This window comes from Peromyscus leucopus, chromosome 7 (assembly GCF_004664715.2).
Source record: "Peromyscus leucopus breed LL Stock chromosome 7, UCI_PerLeu_2.1, whole genome shotgun sequence".
NCBI classification, from domain to species: Eukaryota; Metazoa; Chordata; class Mammalia; order Rodentia; family Cricetidae; genus Peromyscus; species Peromyscus leucopus.
Genome location: NC_051069.1, coordinates 95231528 through 95254973, shown reverse-complemented (window position 1 = coordinate 95254973; position 23446 = coordinate 95231528). Strand labels below are relative to the sequence as shown.

Below are 23446 nucleotides of genomic sequence, written 5' to 3'. Positions count from 1 at the left end.
ACTGACCCCTGCTATCACCCCCACCATCCATCACCAAGATCCCTGAGCTCCATCTCCAAGCCCCACCTCAGACACAGCTGTCCCTGCCTGCCTGCTGCAAGCCCCTCCCCACCCCATCATCCCACCTGTGACAGTACTGTGGCTTCCCAACTGGCCTCCCTTTCTCCTCCAACTCCCACCCCGAACCAGCACCCCTCCTCGATGACGACGACCCCCCCCCACACTCCACCCCAGCTAGATGGTTATGTTTTCTGTTTATTGTTTTTTTATTTATTTATTCATCGAGACGGCATGTACCATGGCATGTGAAAGTCAGAGGACAACTTTTGGGGTTCAATTCTCCCCTTGCGCCGTCTGGGTTCTGAGACCGGAACTCAGGTTGTCAGGCTTGGCAGCGAGTGCCTCCACCCGCTGGGCCATCTCACCACCTGGTCATCTTTTGAATGGGACCTAAAATGGGTCACTTAGCTCCCACCCCTCTCGCGGTTTCCCACCGTACTTCTGCCAGCTGACCCAGGACTCTGGTACCTCCTGGCCTTGCACAAACTGTCCTGGGTGGGGGTTCTCCCCACCACTTTTCACATCTCAATGTCACGTCTCAAAAGAGCCTTGGAGGCACCTGGCCACCTGTCCTGCTCCTCGGCTTCCCCCTCCTCTCCCCTCCTCCACTGTTGCACCCCCAGGACAGGAGTGAACCACCCAATATGGAAAAGCAGCAAGTATTCCTTTGATACCTCTCTCCAGCAGGGTCCCTGCCTAGCTCCATCAGACTGAAGGCCTTGTCCCCAAGCATGGCAGACTCCCACTTCAGGGGCAGTCTATCCCTTCCAGCTTCCTGAGCTGGAATGGGTGGGAAGTGGGGTCAGCCTGACTTGTAGGTCTTGCTATTCCATTTGACCCTCAGACGCCAGCTAGAGCCTTTACACAGAACTGAAAGCCATAGTTTCTTGGCTGATGGGTGAGCGGACGCTGACCCGTCAGCCGCGAGTCTTGGAGAGCAGCTGACTGATGAGGTCATGCAAGAGCCTGCTGAGGTTCCCTCCCACAGTCCTCTGAAAAAAACCAAAGGCCAGCTCCTGGTCTCTGCCACCCCCACCCACCCCCAAGCCAGAAGAACAAGGTCTAAAACAGAAGGTTTTAATACAAACAGGGGCGGGTGCTGGAAAGTACTTAAATAAGGATGAGTGTCAGGAGCCAGCAACAGGGGGCGCAGGGGCTCTTCGGAGTGGGATGATGCAGACTGAGTTCCGAGCCTCTTTGACCCTCCACCATCGGCCAAGCCTGAGGGGAATGAGAGGACCAGCTGAGGCAGGCCCACACCGCCCTCTCCTGTCCCCATCTGGCCAGCGCCCCCGCGCCCCCAACTCCACCTCCCACCATGTATGTACCTGTGCTCCTGTCCCACGCCAGCCACCAAGAAGTCCCCGGCACTGGAGAACTTGAGGCTGTTGATAAAACCAACCTGACAGAGAGGACACAGTAAGAATCCGGACACTCCTCACCACAGCTGCCAACACCAGCCCAGAGCCTGGTGACAACCTGCTGCCTCCTGCCCCTGGTCGGGTGGCCCAACCCCTTCCCCCTGCAGCCTCAGCCTCCTAATCTGAGCCAGAAGCGGAGCAGCAGCCTAGCAGGAGATGGATTAAGGAGACAGTACCCATCAAGTGTGTCAAGAGCTGCCTAGGGCCTGGCTCCTGGCAGCGGGGGTGAGAGGAACCCCAAGAAAGTCATCCCGACCCAAGCTGTCACTGACATATCCTGCCACAATCCCAGAGGTCACCCCAGTGTGGATAATCAATTCCACACAGCCCAGCCTGGTTCTCAAGCCGGTGCCAGCTACGCAGAACAAACCCCAGGGCAGGCCTCCAACCCTCTGCCCATGCTACTCTCAAAGCCAGGACAGGACGGGACGGGACAGGGTGGAGGGGCAGGGGATGGAGAAGGAAGGAAGAGGGAGTCCCTGCCGGGATCTGTGGTAGTAAGCGGCCTTGCTCTGAAGTGACTCCTCTGGGTGGGAAGAGCAGAAAAAGCTCATTCCAGGGGCCGCCAGAGTCTGGCAAAGACAGGCTCACGCATTTCCCACTTACCAGGGGGATGTCACAAAGAGGGTCGAGCTGCCGGAAGCCCTCTCCACACTGCCAAAGCCGCACACAGGCATTGTGGGAGCCTGGAGGACAGAAGGTCAGTGAGCAACCAACCCCTATACCAGCTCGCCCTGCGCCCCCCCTTCCCCTCCTCACAGAGCACCCACCTGTGGCCACGAGATCTGTATTGAGTAGGGCCGCCACTGACGACACCCAGAAGGGCTGCTCCAGGCCCGGCTCCCCGTGCAGCCCGTGAGCTTCCCGCTGGAGGGCAAGGGGCCGTTTCTTGGAGAGGCCCCACAAGGCCACGGAGCTGTGGGTGGGGAAGTAAGTCTGAGGGCCAGAGCAGGACAGAAGGCAGACAGCAGGGAGAACCGAGCACACAGACCAGCTGAGGCATGTGGACAGGGTCACTGGTCCAAAATGATCCCATGAGTTAAGCCCAGGCCCTGGCAGGCAGGAATGGTCATAAGCGGCAGCAGTGGTCATAGGAATCAGAAAGATAACTCTTACCCATCGTCCGCACCGGACACCATGTGCTCCTCATTGATCAGATGAATACAGTCAATGGAGCCCCTAGAGAAAGAGACTGTGAGGGGCAAGGTTCAGCCCTCTCCCCAGCCCATAGAGCCTTGACACACACACACCACAGCAGACCGCCTTACTGGTGGCCATAGAAGACAAGCTGGGATTCCTCTGGGATCTTCCACACCCGCACAGTCCCATCCCGGCCCCCGGCCGTCACACAGCACTCTCGGCTCAGAGCATCCAATGCAGCCACAGCATCCTGGTGCCCGAAGCTGGAGGGAAGAACAGAGCGGGGTGGGGGTGGGGTCACATTTGAACTCAACACTACACGTGAACCTGCATGCGCGCGCCATCGGCCTGAGCACACTTACAGAGTCTCCACGTAGGAGTTCTCTGCTACGTTCCACACCTTCACAGAGCGGTCGTGGGAAGTGCTGTAGAGCTGGTGGGTACCTCTTCGGAAGGCCAGTCCCTGGAGTGAATGGGGAGGGGCAAAAGGGTCAGGACCCCACCAGGGGAAACAGAGGGCAGGCCCAGAGAGGCTCCCTGAAGCAAGTCACGTGATATGGGAAGCCTGCTCCCCTAGAGCACTGTTAAGGACCACATGAGGCCCTGTGTGGAGCCGGGAACACGCTTGCCTGTCCTCACATGGCTGGACACCCCTCAGGCCCTCCCTGGCCCTGCACCAGATGAACCTAACCTCCCTCCATCGCTCCCTGTCACTCACGTCCTTGACACGCAGACTCACTACCCAGAAAGGAGGTCCCCTGAAGATGAGCTGGGGCTAGCCCACTCAGCAGGTGCCCGCTAAATACCAGAGCCTCACCGACACAGCGTCCCGGTGTCCAGTGAAGGTGTACAGGTGCTGGCAGCTATGGGCCTCCCAAATCAGGATGAGTTTGCTACGGTCACCAGAGGCCTGTGGGAAAGACGATAGTAGCCACAAGCACACACTACACACCCAAATCTTCCACCTGCCTACCGGGCTAACCCAGTCTTACAAGGTACTTGCCATCAGAGGAGATGGCCATGCAGAGGATGTGGCTGCTGTGGCCTGGAGGCTGCCCCTGGGTCCCCTTCTTGGCTCGAGGAATCACACGCAGCTTCCGCCCACTCTCTACACTCCCTGCCACCAAGACAAGAAAGAGGTTACTGGGATGGGGGATACCGCTGGCCGCTTAGCAACCTCCCCTCCCCCAGTATGAAAGAGCGGCATGGACAAGGGGTCATGAAAGGAGTCCCACGCTTGGGTCAGAGGATCCAGCTCAGCTGCTGTGAGCCTCCGCACAAATCGCTCTCATCTGCCAAATGGGGGTACTGGTCCCCAAGGGCAGCCATGACCCCCAAAAGAGGAAGCATGCAAAAAACGCCCTGGAGACTGGAGGCGTGCTCAGTAAGGACCACGTGCAATGTGCATGGACCCGAATTCAATCTCCAGAACCCACTCGACTCCCACGTCTTCTGACGTCTCTACATGTGAGCTGTGGCATATATGCACACCGCACACACAAAATAAAGAAAAGCAGTTAAAAGATAAAGGAGGAGGGGGAGAAGAAGAGAGTGAGAGAGCAAGAGAGAAAGAGAGAGAGAGCATGAGCCCTTCCTCTGATGAAGGTGGGAAGGTGTGGAGGGCTAGGAACCTAGGACCAAGGACTCCATCAGTCAGTGCAGAGCCTCCCTCTAGTCCATTCTCCCGTTTGAGGCCTCAGTTCCCATCCTCACCCTGTCTTTGCCCCATGGAGCTGCTCAGAACCTTCCACTGTCACTCACAAAGCACCCCCTTGGTGGAAAACCTGCCTCAGAAGCTTCCCTCATCAGGGCTCCACACATGCCCTCAAGGTCTCACTCACACTTAATGATGGTGCAGTCTTTGGCGGCGGAGAAGATGGCCAGGTCGTCGGGAGTGATAACCAAGCATGTGATGGAGAGCTGGTGGCCCCGTAAAACTCGAATGTCGGTGGGAGCTGGGGCCTGGATCTGGACAGACAGGGACGGGGTCACTGCACTTGGAACCATGATGACACTCCCCAGCCAGAGCCATTCTTACTCACCCACCCTAGCCAGAAGGAAAACAGGACCCAAGGCTACAATAAGACCCTTCCTTACCTAGCCACGTCCGCCTAGGTGTCCGCTGTATTCCACAAAAAGACTCCAATAGCCTGCACGGCCCTAAGTCATCTGCTTGCCCACCCAGGTGAGTGCACTGACTCTCTAACCTCAAACCACGGCGCTCAGCACTCACCTCCTTTGCCACCGATTTCTGTAGTCTGCCTCTCTGCTCGAGCTGCAGAGAGGGGAGAAAAGAGGAGTGAGGACCTGGGAGAAGGCCCAGCCGCCCACCACACTCGTACCCTGCCCTCCACACTCACCACGTCCTCCTTCAAGCGCCCCGCCACCTGATCCTCCTCAAATGCGCGGGCTTCAGCCTTCTCCTCCTCTGTGCAGGACAGACCAGTCCATATAATCCAGGGCCCAGTGAGGTCCCCTTCCCTCCTTCCATCCCAAGCCTAGTCCTCGGCCCCAGGGCTGGGTCACAGGTGCCTACCTATCTTATAGGAAGCTCCCAATGCCTCAGCAGAGGGAAGGGAAAACAGGCCCTTCCTGACTCTGTTTATCAGACTGGGCTTAGCTCCCTTCAGGTCTAGTCTGTCCGGGGAATACTGGCCCACTAGAGATCCTCGCCACCCTCCACACGTAGCCAACATCTCAGCACGTGCAGACAATGGGGATCTCTGTGAGTGACTCATCCCATGGCTGGGGCTGCATCAGGGACCGCAGGTAGGCTCTGGCAGAGACCCTGGCCTTCATCTAGCGCCCCCGGCTCACCCTGCTGCCTGAGCTGTTCAAGGTAGAGTTTGGCCAGGCGTAGCTTCTTCTCCTGCGCAGTCTCCTCCAGCTCCTCCTCCTCCTCCTCTTCCTCTGTTTTCCTTGGAGCCACGCTTTGGGAAGAAGGGGCTGGGTCTAAGAGGTTGGCCTCACTCATCTGGCCCCTAGGACTGTGTTTTCTCAAAGCCAACCCTGGCCCCGCCAAGCCCCAGGGCCAATGACCCGTGTGCAGAAAACTGCAGGATGTGACCTGACCAACTGAAAGATCCCACTCAGTGTCCATCCAGCACAATGTGAAAATGGCCAACTTCCCCCAACACCAAGAAATGATGATAAAAGTTCAACAATAAGGGAAAGAGAAGGGTCCACAAGCTTCTACGAGAAAGCAGGTTGTCTACAAAAGAGGAGAACTAAAAATGGCGGGTCCGCAGAATTAGCTCAGTGGCAAAGTAAGACAAGCATGCTTGAGGCCCTGGGTTCAACAGCCAATGAGGGGGGGGGCAAGGAGAAGGAAGAAGATGAGAGAGAAGGCAGAGAGAGAGGAGGAAGAGGTGCCGCCTAGATAAAAGAGTGACCAATGAAGACACTGCAATGGGTATGGCTCAGTGACAGACCATGGGCTTAGCCTACACAAGCTCCTGAGTTCAATCACCATCCTATCACATTGGCAAGCCAGGCACAGCGGCATACCCAAAAATCCTAGAATTCGGAAGACAGGAACTGCCACAAGTTCAAGGTCAGCCCAAGACAGAACAAGACTCTCTGCTAAAAAGAACATCGTCCGACGTACAAAGTGACACAGAACTGGTCCCTTCCTTCTCCTGAGCTTTCCAAACTGAAGGAGAAAGGCACCAGACACTAGAAACAGGAGATCCAGCACTCAGAACAGAAAAGGCAAATGCCGGGGTGACAACCACTCCATGGGGCACCGAGTTACCAGCAGAACCTAAGAGACAGACATGTTGGATGAGGCTGCTGCCCCCAGCATCCTCCTTGGATCCCAAGGACTAGGTTCCAAGTGAACCCTAAGTGGTATTGACTTAGCCGTGTTGATGAATTTCTTGCTATCTCTTCTAAGCCCCAGTCCCTGGGCCAGCTGAGGACACTCCCTTCACTCAAAGGCTTTGGGAGCTTGAGGTGGGTGATGAACTCACAAACAGGGCGTCCAGGGCTCTGGTCCCTCTGATCACAAGCCCTCAGACATCCAGTCTGCTAGCTGCTTTATTTTCCAGCACCCACTCAAGACTCTGCCCAGGACTTCCACCAGAAGGGACCTTAAAACCTGTCAGGAAGCTGGGAAGTGGTGGCAACACCTTTAATCCCAGCACTCGGGAGGCAGTGACAGGTGGATCTCTGTGAGTTCGAGGCCAGCCTGGTCTACAGAGTGAGATCCAGGACAGGTATCAAAATTACACAGAGAAACTCTGTCTCGAAAAAACCAAAAAACCAAAACAAAACAAAACCTGTCAGGAAGCCGAGTGTGATGATGTAAGCCTTTTTGTTTCAATCTAATTATTTTTAATGAAAATTTTTAATAAATTTGTCTCTTTTACATCCCAGCCACAATTCCCCCCCCTCCTCTCAGTCCCTCCCTCCCCACACACTTGGGAGGCAGAGGCAGGCAGATCCCTCCGAGTCTAAGGCCAGCCTGGGCTACATAGCAAGTTTCAGGCCAGCCAGAGATACAAAGTAAGCACCCACCTCAAAACCAAAACACCTTTCAGGAAGGTCAAGGCCAGGCCAGGGAGTTCTGACCTTCCTGAGTTTACCCAAACCAGTCAGTTATTTAAGGGCCACACACAGAAAACTAGAGAGTGGCGGCAAGGAGACAGTCTCAGGGTAACGGCACCAGTTGCCAAACCTTAGAAACTGGATTTACCAATTCTGCTTGCTTACTTTATTTATTTATGTAGCTTTACTTTTGGTTTTCCCAGACATGGTTCCTATTTATTTATTTGTTTGTTTGTTTATTTATATTTTTGGTTTTCCCAGACATGGTTTCTCCATATAGCCCTGGCTGTCCTGGAACTTGCTCTGTAGACCAGGCTGGCCTCAAACTCAGAGATCCCCTTCTGCCTCTGCCTCCCGAGTGCTGGGATTAAGGGCGTGTGCCACCACATCCGGCATCATGTTTTGTTAAAAAGTAGCTTTTGTAAGAAAAGATATTTCAGTCCTGAACTGTATATGTGTACACATTTGTTTTTATTTTTGCCCATGTTAGAGGATCGGTAGAAGAAAACTGGGAGGTGCTTCTATAGCTAATATATTTCCCAATACAACTGCTTAAAAAACTTCAAAGCGGGCTGGAAAGATAGCACATGAGTTAAGAGCTCCTGCTGTTCTTGTAGAGAACCTGGGTTCACTGCCCAGCACCCACATCGGTGGCTCCGAGGGATCCCATGCCCTCAGTCCTCTTGGAGCATCTGCACACAGTAGTACATACAAACTCACGCATGTACACATATATACATACATACATACATACATATATACACATATACATACACATATACATACACACATATGTATATATATACATATCAGAAACAAAAACCTTAAAGTGTTTAGCACAGGTTGTGGAAGCAGAAGCAGGCAAAGTCTTTGAGGCCAAACTGATCTATATCGCTAGTCCCAGGAGAGCTACATACAAAGACTTTGTTTCAAAAGAGAATGTTTCTATGAGCAAGTTAAGGCAACACCATTCACTTTTAGAAGCAGAATGGCTAGCCAGGCCTGTAATCCCAGCACTCAGGAGGCAGAAACAGGTGGATCTATGAGTTCGAGGCCAGCCTGGGGTACAGGACCAGTTCCAGGACAGCCAGGGCTACACAGAGAAACCCTGTTGGGGAGAGAGTGGGACACAGAATTGCTAAGTCCTGTTTATAAGCACGACATCAGGATTCCCTGGACTGAGAGGCTCCACCCCTAGGGTTGACAACCCTGCCCAGTCCTCTGAAACCTTGTAGCCAGCCCCATCACCTGCTGAAATGAGGAAGTATTCAAACCTTTCATCTTTTCTGTCTTCCACCCTGGCATGCTTACACCCCAGAAGTCGCTGATTCCTGAATGCCTTCCCTCCCTCTCCATGAGGCTCCTCCTCATCTCCCCAAACCCTACTTTTAAAAAGCTTCTGTTCTCAGAACACATACCTGCAAGATACACACCTCCCTACCACACCTCTCTCCACTTGCTGCCCACCTCTGTCCCCAACAGTGAAACCAGTCCCTACTGTCAAGGGAAGCCTAGATATGCGCCCATAAACACTGTGTCTTTAACTATTTAGGAAGCTAAAGCTGTGGGATCATTTGGGCCCAGGAGGCGAGGGCCACCTTGGGGAATACAGCAGAGACCCCATCTCAAAAAGGAGTCCAAGAACACCAGTAATTGTGATGCTGTGTGAAAATGGGATGAGTTCTGCAACTTTCTCCCCCTGCCTCGCAATCCAGTCTTGTGCCTGCGTCCTTGTCATGAGGCAAAAAAAAGGTCTCAAGACCTCACACAGAGTCCTCCTCACAGACACACCAGAGATAAAAGACATCTCACAACCAGGTATCAGAGGAAAGCCCCAAGATCTGTGAACCAAAGGCAATCCTGAGTTCTCCACCCAGCTCTGTTACTAGTCTTCCGTTCACTGAGTCTCCCATTCACCGTGAGCCTCAAGTTCACCCCTTCCCCTCGGTGGAAAAAATGCTCACCTCTCGCTCTCAGAATCGCTGGAGATTTCTTCATTCATCTTGCCGCCATTCTTGGCTTTGCCCCTGTCCCCAGCAGAGTCGACCTGGAAATAATACGATCCTTCCTCGGTCAAGAGCCTCCGGACTGAGAAAGTCAGGGGCTCCTGTCCCTGGCCAAGCAAAAGGCTTTCGGAGGGTGGAAGAAAGAGATCGAGGCTGGATCCGGATGGGACCCTGAGCAAAGGGATGGGGCCCCGGGCGAAGGTATGAGCCCCGATGGGGGCCCTGGGATGGAATGATGGGCTGTGCCAGTAGCGAGATCGGTCGTGCCCGAGGGAACTTCATGCTCACCTTTCGCCGCCGCTTGCTGGCCCCCGCAGCGGCCCCGGACCGGGGGGCCAGTTTTGCCCGCTTACGAGTTGCCACGGCGGTGGACATGCTCACCGGTGTGCTGCCGCGGCTGCGGGGAACTCACATGGCTCCTAAACCCCGGCCGCATGGCAAGACCCGGAGCCCTGATAGGTTCCTACGGAGCGGCGGGCCCCGCCTTCCGCAGCCCCATTGGACCCTCCGGAAGGCCCTGTCACTCCCCCAACCGTCTATTGGGCCGACCAGTTGGCCACGCCTCCAAGAGCTCCTATAAGCTCCCGCGCCAAGCTGGAGGAGAAAGCAAGTTTCTTTTCCTGTTTCCGGCCTGGGCCCGTGGCGCTTGCGCTCTGCCGCCTCCCGACTTACAGGGAGGGGTGGGGCCAGGAGTCTGGACATTCTTTGTGCTTGCGCCTCATGACCACTCGGGGGAGCCAGAGATGCGGAGTTCTTCGTTCCCGAAAGTGATTCCATTTTCCAGTCTGGGGCGGGGACAAGGCTAACCCAGCCAGGCTCTAAAACACAGAGAATGGAATCCAGGCAGCCCTGGAGAGTTAGACAGGATCCAAACCCAGGGCCAAAGTCACCGGGCAAATAGCGGATACATGTTGCATGCGCCCAGTCAAAGCAGCATGAAGGGGTGTATCAGTCTGTGAGGCTTTGGGCGTGTCTGGATTAGTGACCTCTCATCTGGGCACAGGACGGCCCACCAACTTCTGCCCAGTCTCTGACTCACCCCACTAGTAGCCAAATAGCTGGAATTCAACACCACCCCTTCTTCTGCTCTTTCCCCTCCTCTGGTGGTTGTTGGGAAGTCCCTACGCAAGACAAGCGGAAGGCTCACAGAGGGTCACCAGACCGGAGCCCAGACTTAGAACTTGTTTCTTGGGAGGCGCACTCGGCATTCCTGATACCAGGCTGGGTGACAACCACCTCTTCCAGGATCCTGTTTCTTTTGGGTGAGTGTCCCGTGGCCCTGCCCTGGCGTCCTCTGCCGGGCAGGGGAGGGTGGGTAAAAGTGGCTCCTTATCTCTGGCAGTTGAAGGCCACTTTATCTGAAACCTTGGCTGGCACCCCAGAACTCTGTGTGTTAGGAAGAGGCTTCTATACCTCAGCTCTAGAGAGGTAGATCTGGCGGCAGAAGGGCAGCTTGTAGCGCCCTGCCCTCCCCCGCCCCCACCCCCACCCCCATCGCTCAGCTGATTCAGCGCAGCAGCTTTGCCAGATCCACCTTACTGACAGGAGGAGGAAATGCTTCTAGAAAGGACGATGGCAACTGGTGGGAGGGGCGGGTCTGCTTTCACTTTTCCTACAGCCTCAGGGCACGCAGGAGAGCTGGAGAGGGTAGGGAGCCAACTTGTTCCTAGCCCGGGGTGGCAGATCGGACAGGCTGTAGCCTTACACTAGCAGCTTGGGGGAGGGGGCGTGTGTGCGTACAAAGTGCAGTTTTAGAAATGGGGATTTGTGTAGCAAGAAGTCGGAAGAGGCCAGCCCCCTAAAAGGCGAGCCTGAACACTCCCTACCCCTCACCCCAGAATAGCCATGGCTCCGAAACGAAAGTCTTCAGTGCAGACGGATGGCTCCAAGAAAGGGCGACTGGAGACAGGGGAGGAGGACAGTTTCCGCTCCACTGCCGAGGCTCTCAAAGCAGCTCCTGCAGATCAGCGCATCATCCGTGTGGACCCTGCATGTCCATTCAGCCGCAACCCCAAAATTCAGGTGAGCTGCACCCATGTTCAGCCCACACCTTCTCCCCCCTTACGTTCTCCGTTCTTAGCCCAGTGGCTCAAAGTCTCTTACATGTCTTTTTTTTTTTTTTTTTTTTTTATTATGTACACAGAAGAAGATCTCATTACAGATGGTTGTGAGCCACCGTGTGGGTGCTGGGAATTGAACTCAGGACCTCTGGAAGAGCAGGCGGTGCTCTTAACCTCTGAGCCATCTCTCCAGCCCCACATGTCTTTTTTTTTTTTTTTTAATTTATTTATTTATTATGTATACAGAATTCCGTCTGCATGTATACCTGCAGGCCAGAAGAGGGCGCCAGATCTCATTACAGATGGTTGTGAGCCACCATGTGGTTGCTGGGATTGAACTCAGGACCTCAGTGCTCTTAACTGCTGAGCCATCTCTCCAGCCCCCTGCTTACATGTCTTCTTAAGACAACAAAAGTGACTGTATTCTATCAGGTCAAAGTGTGTCATGTTTGACTATCAGACACTAGGGTGTTGCCTCTTGCATCACACTCAAGGAAGAGATCTGACTCAGTTTCCCCAGGACTCACAGTGCTCCCTCAAACTCACCCCTCAGGGCAGAGCTAGGTCTCTTTCAGATCCCCCACCTAGGAAACAGTTGCGTCCTCTCCAAATTCCCACTCCCAAAGCAGAGCTTAGTCACATCCAGTTAGACTGTATCCCTAAGGGCAGAGCCTTTATACCAAGTGCCAAAGTAGGACCCCTTCGGATGTCCCCCAGGGTGCACACCCAGCCCATGCCTACCTGAGCTGCCTTCTGGTCTCACCCCGCACAGGTCTACGAGGACTATGACTGTACCCTGAACCAGACCAACATTGGCAACAACAATAATAAGTTCTACATCATCCAGCTGCTGGAGGAGGAGGGTCGCTTCAGCTGCTGGAACCGCTGGGGCCGAGTGGTGAGTGACCCGCGTGACCCGTGTGCCTCCCCCAACTCCTCTGCACAAACTTCAAGAATCCCCAACAGGGCCACTGTTGCTGACGGTCCCGCTTCACCTTCCGCTGTTCAGAGGCAATCAGCCCAGCCAGAGAGAGATCAGAGAACATTTCAGATGGGCACGCCCCTGAAAGATGTCACTTGCAGGGAGAGATCGGGCAGACCAAGATGACCCACTTCACCTGCCTGGAAGATGCAAAGAAGGACTTTGAGAAGAAATTTCGGGAGAAGACTAAGAACAAATGGGAGGAGCGGAACAACTTTGTGGCCCATCCCAGCAAGTACACGCTTATCGAAGTGCAGGGAGAAGCCGAGGATCAAGAGGCCGTAGTCAAGGTGAAGGGGGTGGGGTGGTGGGGGGCAGAGGAAGGGGACTGCCTGCCTGGCACTACACCCTCAAGTACTGGCCTCCCTCTCTGGCCTCAGCCTGGGCCCTTTCTAAGGCTCTGCCCTGCTCCCCGTGTGGGCATCCTGCCCAACTGCTCCTGCCATGCAGGCATTCTCTCTGCAGGTGGACGGAGGCCCAGTGAGGACTGTGGTTAAGCCCTGCTCCCTAGACCCCGCCACCCAGAAGCTCATCACCAACATCTTCAGCAAAGATATGTTCAAGAACGCGATGACCTCCATGAACCTGGGTAAGAGGGGCTCTGAGTGGAGTGGCAGGGACCCGATATCAGGGGGTACAGGGCTGAGACTGTCCCTTCATCCCCCAGATGTGAAGAAGATGCCCTTGGGAAAGCTGAGCAAGCAGCAGATTGCAAAGGGCTTTGAGGCCTTGGAAGCTCTGGAGGAGGCCATAAAAAAGCCCACAGGTGGTGGCCAGAGCCTAGAGGAGCTGTCTTCCCGCTTCTACACCATCATCCCACACAACTTCGGCCGCAGCCGGCCCCCGCCCATCAACTCCCCCGAGATTCTTCAGGCCAAGAAGGACATGCTGCTGGTGAGGGCTGGCAGACCCTGAGGACACCAGACAGACTGGGCAAAGACGAGAGGAGCAGATGGTCATGGGGCCCGGGTTGCCATGGGCAGGCTGAGGGCCAAGAGAGGAGAAAGCCAGACAGAGAGATGGGGTGGGGATGGACAGGTGGGGTGTCTGTCACACGGGAGAGGCTGGGGGTGAAAGTGGAAGTCCACGAGGCAGACGAGCTCTGGTGCCCATTCTTAGGTGCTAGCGGACATCGAGCTTGCCCAGACCTTGCAGGCAGCCCCTGGGGAGGAAGAGAAACTGGAGGAAGTGCCACACCCACTGGACCGAGACTACCAGGTCCTCAAGTGCCAGCTTCAACTGCTGGACTCTGGAGAGCCCGAGTACAAGGTGAGCTCTGCCCACCTGCCCTTGAGGGACCTGGGCAGCCCTGGCTCTCAGACCTAAGGAGAGCTCTGGAGTGGGAGGAGCACGGGGCACTAGTCCCCAGTCTCTTACTCTGAGTCACCGGCCCGTTCTCCACAGGCAATAAAGACCTACCTAGAACAGACCAGCAACAGCTACAGCTGTCCAGCCCTGCAACACATCTGGAAAGTGAACAGAGAAGGGGAGGTAAGGGATATTCAGCTCCTATATCACCACCCCCTCCCTGAGGGGATAACATTCACGTACCTGCCCCTTGCTGAGCCGGCTCAGCCACTGATCCACAGCCACCATGCTAGTGTATGCCAGTGACCTGTGGGGTCACTGTCCAAGAAGATGGAGGACACATGAACCATCCTTCATGTGACGTCGCATGACCATTTCCCACCTTTCCCCCACTCAGGGAGACAGGTTCCAGGCCCACTCCAAGCTGAGCAACCGGAGACTGCTGTGGCATGGTACCAACGTGGCCGTGGTGGCTGCTATCCTCACCAGTGGGCTCCGAATCATGCCGCACTCTGGTGGCCGTGTTGGCAAGGGTATCTATTTTGCCTCGGAGAACAGCAAGTCAGCTAACTATGGTGAGATGCCCCTGGGTTAAGACCTGGCTCAGGGGGTGGAGGCACCAAGACGGACTAGGCCCAGTCCTGAGAGATGAGTCCTGAAAGCATTACTGACCAGAGTACACTGTGAAGTGCCCTAGGGCTCAAGGACTCGAGAAGCATCTGGCAGTCGGGGCATGTTACCCTGGAAGAGGGGAGGCAGAAAGGGTGCGAGCAGCAATCAGTCTCAGCAGTGAAAGAGAGATCCTGAAGGACAGGGGAGAGGCTGTGTGGGCCAGGCCTTGCCAGCGTGTTCTGTGAGGAAGGAGGGGCAGGGACATGGGACCGGAAAGCCACAGAGCCCAGGTGCATGTGCACATTGAAGACTCTCTTGCCGCAGCAGTGGACAGGATGGCAGAGGGATCGAGGGTGGGTTCTCTGTCTCTCTCTGCCCCTCTCTGTCTCTCTGTCTCTGTCTGTGTCTTATCTCTCTGTGTCCATCTCTCTGTCTCTGTCTGTGTCTTATCTCTGTCTCTGTCTCTCCCTCTCCCTCTCCACGGACACTGGCCCTGGCCCCAGGGCTACAGAAATGAGAGCATCCATGAACAGAGCATATGAGTGAGGCAGAGGTGTGGCAGCATGTGGGAGAGGACCAAAGGCATCTCCAGTGACTTCCAAATTCATGGTCAGGGTATCCTCACTTTAGTAACCTCATCAGCCCAGGCTGAACACATCATTGGAGGCCGCCATCACCTGCCAGTCCAAGAAAGCAAGGTTTTAACCAAGAACAAATGGGGCTAAGTTCTTGGTGGACAAAGAGGTCTACAGAGAGGACAGTACCCCAAGAAAGACTGGCTGGGGGTGGGAGGGCTCAGAAGAGCGCCCGGAGAGGTGCCCCTTCCCAGCTCCCAGGCTGGGATACCTCACTGACTCAGTAGCTGAGAGCCTGTGGGAGGTGAGGGAAGGGGATGGGCTGAACAGAGAGGCAGCTGAAGCGGGAGGGAGCAGGCCAGGATGAGAGGGGCTGGAAGATGGCAGCAAGTGCTTCCCTGGGCTGCAACCTGGTGGAGATAACATGACCACTGCAGGAGAGAGTTGGGCAGGGACCGGAGCTCCTTCCTCCTGCCACTGAGCCTCTGCATCCTCTAGTTACTTCCATGCTGTGTGGGGACCACCGGGTGGGCTACATGTTCCTGGGCGAGGTGGCCCTAGGCAAAGAGCACCACATCACCTTGGATGCTCCCAGCTTGAAGAGTCCACCCCCTGGCTTTGACAGTGTCGTCGCCCGAGGCCACACAGAGCCTGGTGAGCCCCAGATATGGGTAGATCTATAGATAAATGTGGGGTTGATATAAGGGACTGGGGGTATTTTTTAAATTTTTTCTTTTCTTTTACAATACCATTCAGTTCTACATATCAGCCATGGGTTCCCCTGTTCTCCCCCCTCCCACTCCCTCCCTTACCCCCTGCCCACCCCCCATTCCCACCTCCTCCAGGGCAAAGTCTCCCCCGAGGACTGCGATCAACCTGGTAGACTCAGTCCAGGCAGGTGGGACTGGGGGCATTTTTCAGAAAGAAGACAAAAACATGCAATCCCTGAAGGGACTGATTCCCTGTGTGTCGGCCAACAGATCCCTCCAGGGTGTCCAGAGGGCTGAAAAAGTCATGCCATTGACTGAGCGTTAGCCTAGGGCTTTCCCAGGGGAAAATGGGGGATAAGGTGACATTCCCTGTAGCAAGTGGCAAGTCACAGGGAGCAAGACATAGGTAGCACCGGGCACCAGTGACCCCCTTGGCTCTCCACCCCTTACAGATCCCACCCAGGACATTGAACTAGAGCTGGATGGGCAGCAGGTGGTGGTGCCTCAAGGTCCACCTCTGCCATGCCCATCGTTCAAGACCTCCAGCTTCAGCCAGAGTGAGTACCTCATATACAAGGAAAGCCAGTGCCGTCTGCGCTACCTGCTGGAGATCCACTTCTGAGCTGCTTGCCCTCCCAGGCCCTGCTAGGCTGGCCATCTTCCTGATCTTCATTCCCTCTGCTGGCTCCTGTGTTTCCATTGGCCTCCCAGGAATGTAATATATGCCAGGCACATTGGCACAGGCCTACAGCCTCATCAACTCAGGATATAGGCAAGAAAAATACTACCCTGGGAGTTGGAGGCCAGCCTGGGCTACATAGTAAGACATGTCTTTAAAAAAAAAAATGCATTCATGAGACAAAGCCAAATAACAATGTTTTGAAGTAGGCAAGGATGATTCATGCCTGTAATCCCAGTACTTAGGAGGCTGAGGCAGGAGATTCACTGTGAATTCAAGGTCAGCCTGGGCTAAATAATGAGTTCCAAGCTAGCCTGAGCTACAGAGTGTGACCCTGCCTCAAAAACATGAAAGCTAATGTTCTGGTCAATGATGGGCTGCATATACCAAGATTATATAACCTAACGACACTGTTGTCACCTCCGTCTGTGGAAACATAGTCCACCAACAATGACAAAATCACCTAGTGGTCCATTCATGAGAATGTGTCACCATCGTGAAGTAGAAAATGACTGTACATTGTCATCATCCACAGGCATTGTGCTGTGCAATAAACTCCTGAACCCACTTCTCCTGACTGAATTTTGTATACACATCTTCCTAGGCCCCTTCACAAGTTCAATTGTTTATATAATTTATTTTTATTTTATGTGCATTGGTGTTTTGCCTGCATACATATCTATGTAAGGGTGTCAGATCCCCTGGAACAGGATTTACAGACAGTTGTGAGCTGCCATGTGGGTGCTAAGAATTGAACCCGGGTCCTCTGGAAGAGCAGCCAGTGCTCTTAAATGCTGAGCTCCTGGGTTCAAGATTTTTAGGCTCCACACATTAAGTGACATCTTGTGGCATTTGTCTTTCTGTGCCTGGCTAACTTAACATAATGTCCTGAAGGTTCTCCATGTTGCTCCAAACAACAGCATTCCCTTCCTTTTTTAAGGCTGAATAGTATTCCACTATATGTTTACACCACAGTTTCTTTGCCTAGTCATCCGTCAAGGGACATTCAGGATAAGTTGTATCTTGGCTATTGTGAACAGTGCTGAAAAAAAAAAAAATCAACCTACTGGGTTCATTTCCTTTGGAGAAGTAGGATTGCTGGATCCATCTCACCTCTTCCTGCCAGACCCCCTTGTATCTCAAAGAATGATTCCCAGTACCCTCCAATGGTCATGGCTGTGGCCCCAGAACCTTGCCTCCTAAACTGATATTTAAAGGGACACAGGCTAAAATGGCGTAGATCCCACCCATAACCTGAGTTCATGCACTCTGCCAACTGAGTTACATCTCCAGCCCACTTGGGGTTTTTCTTATATTTTATTTCAGTTTTTGTGGTTGGGGACTGAAAGGGGCCTTGGGCATATTAAGGGAAGTGCTCCAACACTGAGCTACATCCCAGCCCCGCAGGCGAGTTTATAAAGCCTCGGCTCGTTCTGTGAAACAGTGGCCACAGACTTCCTTGCTCTCCATGGTGGCCGTACACAAGGCAGCTCCAGCTGAACTCTGAGAAGTCAGTGCTCCCATGAGCCGATAACGGCTACACCCACTCCTACCCACTCAAAGCCAACCTTGTAGCGCCTATCTCTTCTAATAACAGAGGGTCCAAAGAGGAGGCTCGCCACTAACTCAGAAACTGTCATGTGGAAACCCACCTGATCCTGTCTCCATAGCTTAAGCATTGCCAGGTAAACCAAGCATCCCCGTGTGTCTCACGTCTGGACATTATAAACAAGCTGAGTTTGTGTCAGAGAGGTACAGCTCTGCAATCCTCAAGATCGACAGCTGTCTCCTGGAAATCCCTGTCCTAGCCTGGGGTGCAAGTGCCGGAAAGCAAGGTCAAGGTCCCCTCTGTGGGTTGTATGTTGCTTTCTGTCGTATCTTTTTTATTCAGGAAATGTTCTCAACCATTTTCTTTTTATAACTTTGACTTTTTTTTTTCTTTTTTGAGATGGGGTCTTGCTATATAGCCCAGGCTGCCCTTGAACTCTTGATCCTCCTACTTCATCCTCCCAAGCGCTGGGGTTATGGGGGGCGGGGGTGTCATCACATCCAGCTCATTTTGACATTCGGAAGAGTGCAGGAGAGCTGCTTCATATAATGACTCTTTATAGTTTATGTGTATGGCTGTCTTGCCTGCATGTATGTCTCTGTACTGCTTGTGTGCCTGGTACCCACAGAGACCAGAAGAGGGCATCAGATCCCCTGGTACTGGAGTTACAGATGGTATGAGCTGCCTAATGTGAAGCTTGGCAACCTGAGTTTGATCCCCAGAACCCACATCAAGGTGAATGGAAAGGGGTGTCAATGTGGACCGAGCTCCAGGAAGCAGGCGACCAGAGCTCCCGCTGTGTGCTCTGAAGCACGTGCCTCCCTTCTCTGGACTCCAACCTTCCCATCTGAATGATGGAAAATTTGACCTATCAATTCCATCATGGAATGAGTCAGAGCAAGAGGCTGGAGCCTGATCTCTAGAGCTGAAGTGATACTGACCTTGTTCTTGTGACGACCTTGGAGGCATGGGTCCAAGCAAGAGGCAGACAAGGCCCCCTCTCTTTCATCCCAGTAAAAGAGGCTTCAAATAACCATGGGCATACACATGAAACAGAATATCAGGGACGCAAAGTGCCTGCGAGAGAACTAAAGCAGGGTAAAAGGATTCACGGGAGCCAAAGCTGGAATGCTTTTAGAAGAGATGGGCAAGGCGGGCCTCTCTTGTGAGTAGAAAACCGAAGTGAATAAATGACAGAACAAAAAATAGATGGGGGGGGGGCTAGAGAGATGGCCCAGCAGTTAAGAGCACTGACTGCTCTTCCAGAGGACCTGAGTTCAATTCCCAGCACTCACATGGCAGCTCACAACTGTCTGTAACTCCAGTTCCAGGGGATCTAACACCCTCACACTAATGCATGTGAAGTAATATCAAATAAATTATATAAAAAAAAAATCTGCCAGGCGGCAGTGGCACATACCTTTAATCCCAGCACTCAGAAGGCAGAGCTAGGTGGATCTCTGTGAGTTCGAGGCCAGCCTGGGCTACAGAGCGAGATCCAGGACAGGCACCAAAACTACACAGAGAAACTGTCTTGAAAAAGAAAAATTAGATCTGATAGCATATGCCTGCGATCCCAGCACTCAGGGGATAAAAACAGTAGGATTAGAAACTTAAGGTCATCCTTAGCACATGATGAGTGTGAGTCCAGCCTAGACTACATTAGGTCCTGCCTCAAAAATAATAAAACACAAGCAAACCGTAGGAAAGCAAGTCATGGGCAAGCAGAGAGAGCAGCAATGCAAAGATCCTGGAGAGCGCTTGCCAGGTGAGAGGCACAAAGAGCAGATGACTTCTGGGCCTGGAAGTATGATGGGCAGGAAGGAGGAGAAGAGGTGGGAGGTGGGCAGAAGACAGCTGATGGAGGCCACCTCACTGCACAGTAGAGCTCCCATTGGGAATGGCTAGCTCGTGGAGGGAAAGGAACAGGTTTCACGACGCCATTTGATTTATTTTTAAAAGGGTCCATTTTAGCCACTGCTACGAGTGGACTGTAGGGAACGAGTTGGAACAATCCAGCCAGCAAGACAGGAACTACACTAGATAATGGAAGACCAGGGGAGCTGGATGCAGAGAAAGAACAGGCAGGAGATGATGAGGTGATCCAGCAACAGCAAGGAAGCCATCACAGCCCACCACCCCGGAGGCTGGGGGGGATGGGAGGAGACAGCTAAGGGGCCAGGTTCATCTTGCAGACACAAGAGCACAGAGGAGGCTCAAAGGTACAGGGTGAGAAGCTGTCTTCCACGGAGGGCCAGGCTAAGCGCCAGAGGGAAAAGCATCCTGGCTTCCTCCTACCTCCCACTCTCCAGTGTTCTGCTGATTTCACTTCCATTGGCTGACTATTCATCCCTCCAGAGAAGCCTGGGAAGACAGAGCAGGTAGAGGTCGGTAGAGTGGAGAAGGAACTAAGGGCAAATCAGATGTGGAGCTTGAGGTGCGGGAGCAAAGGCCAGACCAGTTAGGAGGGTGCTGGGTGGGCAGCAGCAGTGGCAGGGAGGAGAGACTGATAGGAAATAAGTGGATCCCCAGGATTGATTGATTGATTGATTGATTGATTATTTTGGTTTTTCAAGACAGAGATTCTCTGTGTTACAGCTCTGGCTGTCCTGAAACTCACTCTGTAGCCCAGGCTGGCCTGGAACTCACACAGATCCACCTGCCTCTGCCTCCAGAGTGCTGGGATTAAAGGCATGTGTCTCCACCGCCTGGCTGGATTCCCAGGATCTTGGTGGTGAATTGGATGGGTGTAGGAGAAAGGAAAGCTAGAAAGTTAGGAAGCTCTATCATGAGAAGCAATTTTCCAAGAAGATTCTGCAAGGAGCCATTCAAGAGTCCTGGTTCTGTTCAGGACACAACATGTTTGAGATGCCCGTTAATCAAAGTCCTAGGGAGACTCAAGTCTGGGTCAAGGGAGAAGGCCCTTCAGACACCTGATAGGTTCTCGGTGTCTAGGCAGGTTTTTGCCATGGGACTGGGTGACTGTAACCTGAGCATGTGACCCACTGCTTTGCTGGAGTTGCAGGGTTTTCCTGGAGCCACCTACCTGGGGGGGAGGGGGAGGAATGATACATACTGACTGGCCAGGACTGAGCATTTTGCGTTTGTTTGGTTGGTTGGTTTAGCTTTTTCCAAGACAGGGTTTTTCTATGAAACAGCCCAGGCTGTCCTGGAACTCACTTTGCAGACCAGGCTGACCTCAAACTCACAAAGACCTCTCTGCCTCTGCCGTGTGGGATTAAAGGCACCACCACCCAGCAGGACTGAGTTTTATTCAGAGACCTTTACTCACTCAAGCTGCAAGTCCTGAGGCTGGGAAGGGGTCGTTTCCTAATGCACACACAGGGTGCTTTTTAGAAGACAACTGGTTTGCCAGCAGTGAAAGCACTAGACCACCCAGTACTAGATCAGCCAAGCATCCGTTTTCTGCTAAGGCCTCACATTTACAAGGTGAGATAGATGCCAAGATAACATTGGCTGAGCAACCACTAGGTGCCATGCCCTGAGATTTTTCTCTCCTTCCCTCAGAAACTCCGGGGGGTCCAAGCAAGCCTAAAAGTTCTCCTGACTGATTCCTCAAGAAAAGTACTGCCTGACCTAACTACCCCAAGTCTGTCTGTTTCCCTCTCTACCTTCCTACGCCCCCCCCCCCCCACGCACAAGGCACAAGGCAGGGAAGGGTCTAGGCTCAGTAAGCTGTACCCTTGGGCAGTTTCACAGAAGAGCCTCCAGTCTCCAGCTGGCAGCTGCTAGGACCAAGGGGGTTGGCGCCAGGCCCTGCCCCTCCCTTACTAGCTGTGTGTCTCCAAAGGGCAGCATCAGAGTGACAGCCGGTACCATCTCCGCAGAGGCTGAGTTGCTGGAGCTGGGCTAGGGCAGGGGGAGAAAGCCCAGCCAGGCTCAGCCTTGCATCCATCCATAGGGCCCACCAAACCCCAGAAGAAGATGGCAGCCTGGGCATCGGAATCACCTCCTGGGCAACCTACGAGGTGAGGGGCCCCCCCGAGGAGCACGGGACAGGTTATGGGAATCCTGGCGCTGGAGGCTCCATTTCGCTCTCCCTACAGCAGCCCCAGTGAAGCCTGAGCGCTCAGACGGCTAACAACACGGGGATGAGCGCCACCGAACTCGCGGGCTCGGTGGGGTTGATCCTGGCGGTTCTCGTAGAAGTGGGGGCCGTGCTGGGCAACGGCACGCTGCTCGTGGTGGTGCTGCGCACGCCCGGGCTGCAAGATGCCTTCTACCTGGCGCACCTGTGCGTTGTGGACCTGCTGGCAGCCGCCTCCATCATGCCTCTGGGCCTGCTGGCCGGGCCGCCCGGGCTGGGCAGTGTGCCCCTGGACCCCTCATCGTGTCGCGCCGCCCGCTTCCTCTCGGCGGCTCTGCTCCCCGCCTGCACGCTCGGCGTGGCTGCGCTCGGACTGGCGCGCTACCGTCTCATAGTGCACCCGCTGCGGCCAGGCGCGCGACCGGCACCGGCGCTAGTGCTCACCGCGGTGTGGGCGGCGGCCGCGCTCCTGGGCGCGCTCTCCTTGCTCGGGCCACCTCCCGCGCCGCCTCCGGCTCCAGCTCGCTGCTCCGTGCTGGCCGGGGGGCTCGGGCCCTTCCGGCCGCTCTGGGCGCTGCTGGCCTTCGCACTGCCCGCCCTCCTGCTGCTGGCCGCCTACGGTAGCATCTTCCTGGTGGCGCGGCGCGCCGCCCTCCGGCCCCCGCGAGGGACCCGGCTCCGCTCCGACTCTCTGGACAGCCGCCTCTCCTTCTTGCCATCCCTCCGGCCACGTCTACTCGGGGGCAAGGCGGCCCTGGCCCCAGCTCTGGCCGTGGGCCAGTTTGCAGCCTGCTGGCTGCCTTATGGCTGCGCGTGCTTGGCGCCCGCGGCGCGCGCTGCAGCCGCCGAGGCGGCAGTCACCTGGGTAGCCTACTCCGCCTTCGCCGCTCACCCCTTCCTCTATGGCCTGCTGCAGCGCCCTGTGCGCTTGGCGCTGGGCCGCCTCACTCGCCGGGCGCTGCCTCGGCCCCCGAAAGTCCGCATGCCGCAGGCCTGGCACCCGCGGACACTCCTTCAGCGCCTCCAGGGACTGCGCAAGGACCCTGCCCTAGGCCCTTCCGAGGCACCAGAGCAGACCCCAGAATTGGCAGGACAGAGCTCGAGTGTGTCAGAGGCCACCTGAGAGATTTCTCCTGAGCTGGAGAAAGGAAGGTGGGATCAGAGGGGCACATCTCCCCCCTGTACAGGCTATGGCGGGCACCGTACCCGGACTGCTGGCTCTGAAACCGGAGAGAGGGTGGTGCTCAGTCTTAGGAACCTGATTCCTGATTCCTGAACACAGGAATACTACCTGTGTTCCTTTCCCGGGGCCTCGGTCTTTCCCATCTGTATCCTGTATCCCATTTCCTAAGGACCTCCCCAGGGCAGGCTTTTTAAATTCATAGCTACTCCCTGGCCCAGAGGGGAGAGATGCAGGCACGGTCACAGAGAAGAGGGGCCTAAGAGCTCACAGCCAAAGAATGAGCGAAGCGGGACAGGGTCTGGGTTACAGCCACAGCAGTGGAGAGACGTTCAGAAGATATCCCCGCCATCTGTGCCACGGAGACGTCGGACAGTTTGACTCGAAGTCATTACTTAAATGGTTTGGTGCTAAAGGCGGGAGACGGAACACGTGACCCATGAAAGGGTCCTGCGATTTCATCCCAGAACGGACATGTGGAAGGGGCGGTGGACCAACCAGGACTGGTGGGTTCATGGTTTGGGGTCCTGCGGGGTTTCAGCTACACCCGGTCCCTGGAAGTTTTGTC

The 23446-nt window shown here is 54.7% G+C and overlaps 3 protein-coding genes across 5 annotated transcripts; 2 read left to right on the top strand and 1 right to left on the bottom strand.

Annotated features, from left to right (window-relative positions):
• Positions 1-1121: 1121 nt before the first annotated feature.
• On the bottom strand, positions 1122-9652 carry Rrp9 (ribosomal RNA processing 9, U3 small nucleolar RNA binding protein). Its single transcript, XM_028895332.2, has 15 exons — positions 9464-9652; positions 9134-9216; positions 5439-5551; positions 4982-5049; positions 4855-4896; positions 4463-4589; positions 3614-3738; positions 3439-3531; positions 2984-3084; positions 2750-2884; positions 2598-2660; positions 2252-2397; positions 2088-2167; positions 1389-1462; positions 1122-1281 (listed from the first exon to the last, which is right to left on the bottom strand). The coding sequence occupies exons 1-15, from the start codon at positions 9548-9550 to the stop codon at positions 1188-1190; spliced, it is 1431 nt and encodes a 476-aa protein (XP_028751165.1). The 5' UTR covers positions 9551-9652; the 3' UTR covers positions 1122-1187.
• A 576-nt stretch (positions 9653-10228) lies between these two features.
• Parp3 (poly(ADP-ribose) polymerase family member 3) lies at positions 10229-16671 on the top strand. Of its 3 annotated transcripts, none has more exons than XM_028895329.2 (11): positions 10229-10437; positions 11019-11197; positions 12008-12133; positions 12319-12507; positions 12683-12806; positions 12885-13111; positions 13337-13486; positions 13622-13708; positions 13923-14100; positions 15211-15366; positions 15875-16671. In XM_028895329.2, exons 2-11 carry the CDS (start codon positions 11021-11023, stop codon positions 16042-16044), a joined length of 1584 nt encoding a protein of 527 aa, XP_028751162.1. In that variant the 5' UTR covers positions 10229-10437; positions 11019-11020; the 3' UTR covers positions 16045-16671. The 3 variants fall into 3 exon arrangements, with proteins under 3 accessions (XP_028751162.1, XP_028751160.1, XP_028751161.1); XM_028895327.2 differs by having other exon boundaries at positions 10230-10437; positions 11014-11197; XM_028895328.2 differs by lacking the exon at positions 10229-10437 and adding an exon at positions 10719-10822 and having other exon boundaries at positions 11014-11197.
• A 4297-nt stretch (positions 16672-20968) lies between these two features.
• Gpr62 (G protein-coupled receptor 62) lies at positions 20969-23374 on the top strand. Its single transcript, XM_028895301.2, has one exon. It carries the CDS (start codon positions 21763-21765, stop codon positions 22819-22821), a length of 1059 nt encoding a protein of 352 aa, XP_028751134.1. The 5' UTR covers positions 20969-21762; the 3' UTR covers positions 22822-23374.
• The last annotated feature ends 72 nt before the right edge of the window (positions 23375-23446 follow it).

Coding starts and splice junctions, on each gene's coding strand:
- Parp3 (XM_028895329.2), top strand. CDS start 11,021: ATGGCTCCGAAACGAAAGTCTTCAGTGCAGACGGATGGCTCCAAGAAA. Junction 12,508..12,682: donor ATCAAGAGGCCGTAGTCAAG/GTGAAGGGGGTG, acceptor TTCTCTCTGCAG/GTGGACGGAGGCCCAGTGAG. Junction 13,709..13,922: donor AAGTGAACAGAGAAGGGGAG/GTAAGGGATATT, acceptor TCCCCCACTCAG/GGAGACAGGTTCCAGGCCCA.
- Gpr62 (XM_028895301.2), top strand. CDS start 21,763: ATGAGCGCCACCGAACTCGCGGGCTCGGTGGGGTTGATCCTGGCGGTT.
- Rrp9 (XM_028895332.2), bottom strand. CDS start 9,550: ATGTCCACCGCCGTGGCAACTCGTAAGCGGGCAAAACTGGCCCCCCGG. Junction 3,085..3,438: donor GACACCGGGACGCTGTGTCG/GTGAGGCTCTGG, acceptor CATTCACTCCAG/GGACTGGCCTTCCGAAGAGG. Junction 2,168..2,251: donor TACAGATCTCGTGGCCACAG/GTGGGTGCTCTG, acceptor TCTGTCCTCCAG/GCTCCCACAATGCCTGTGTG.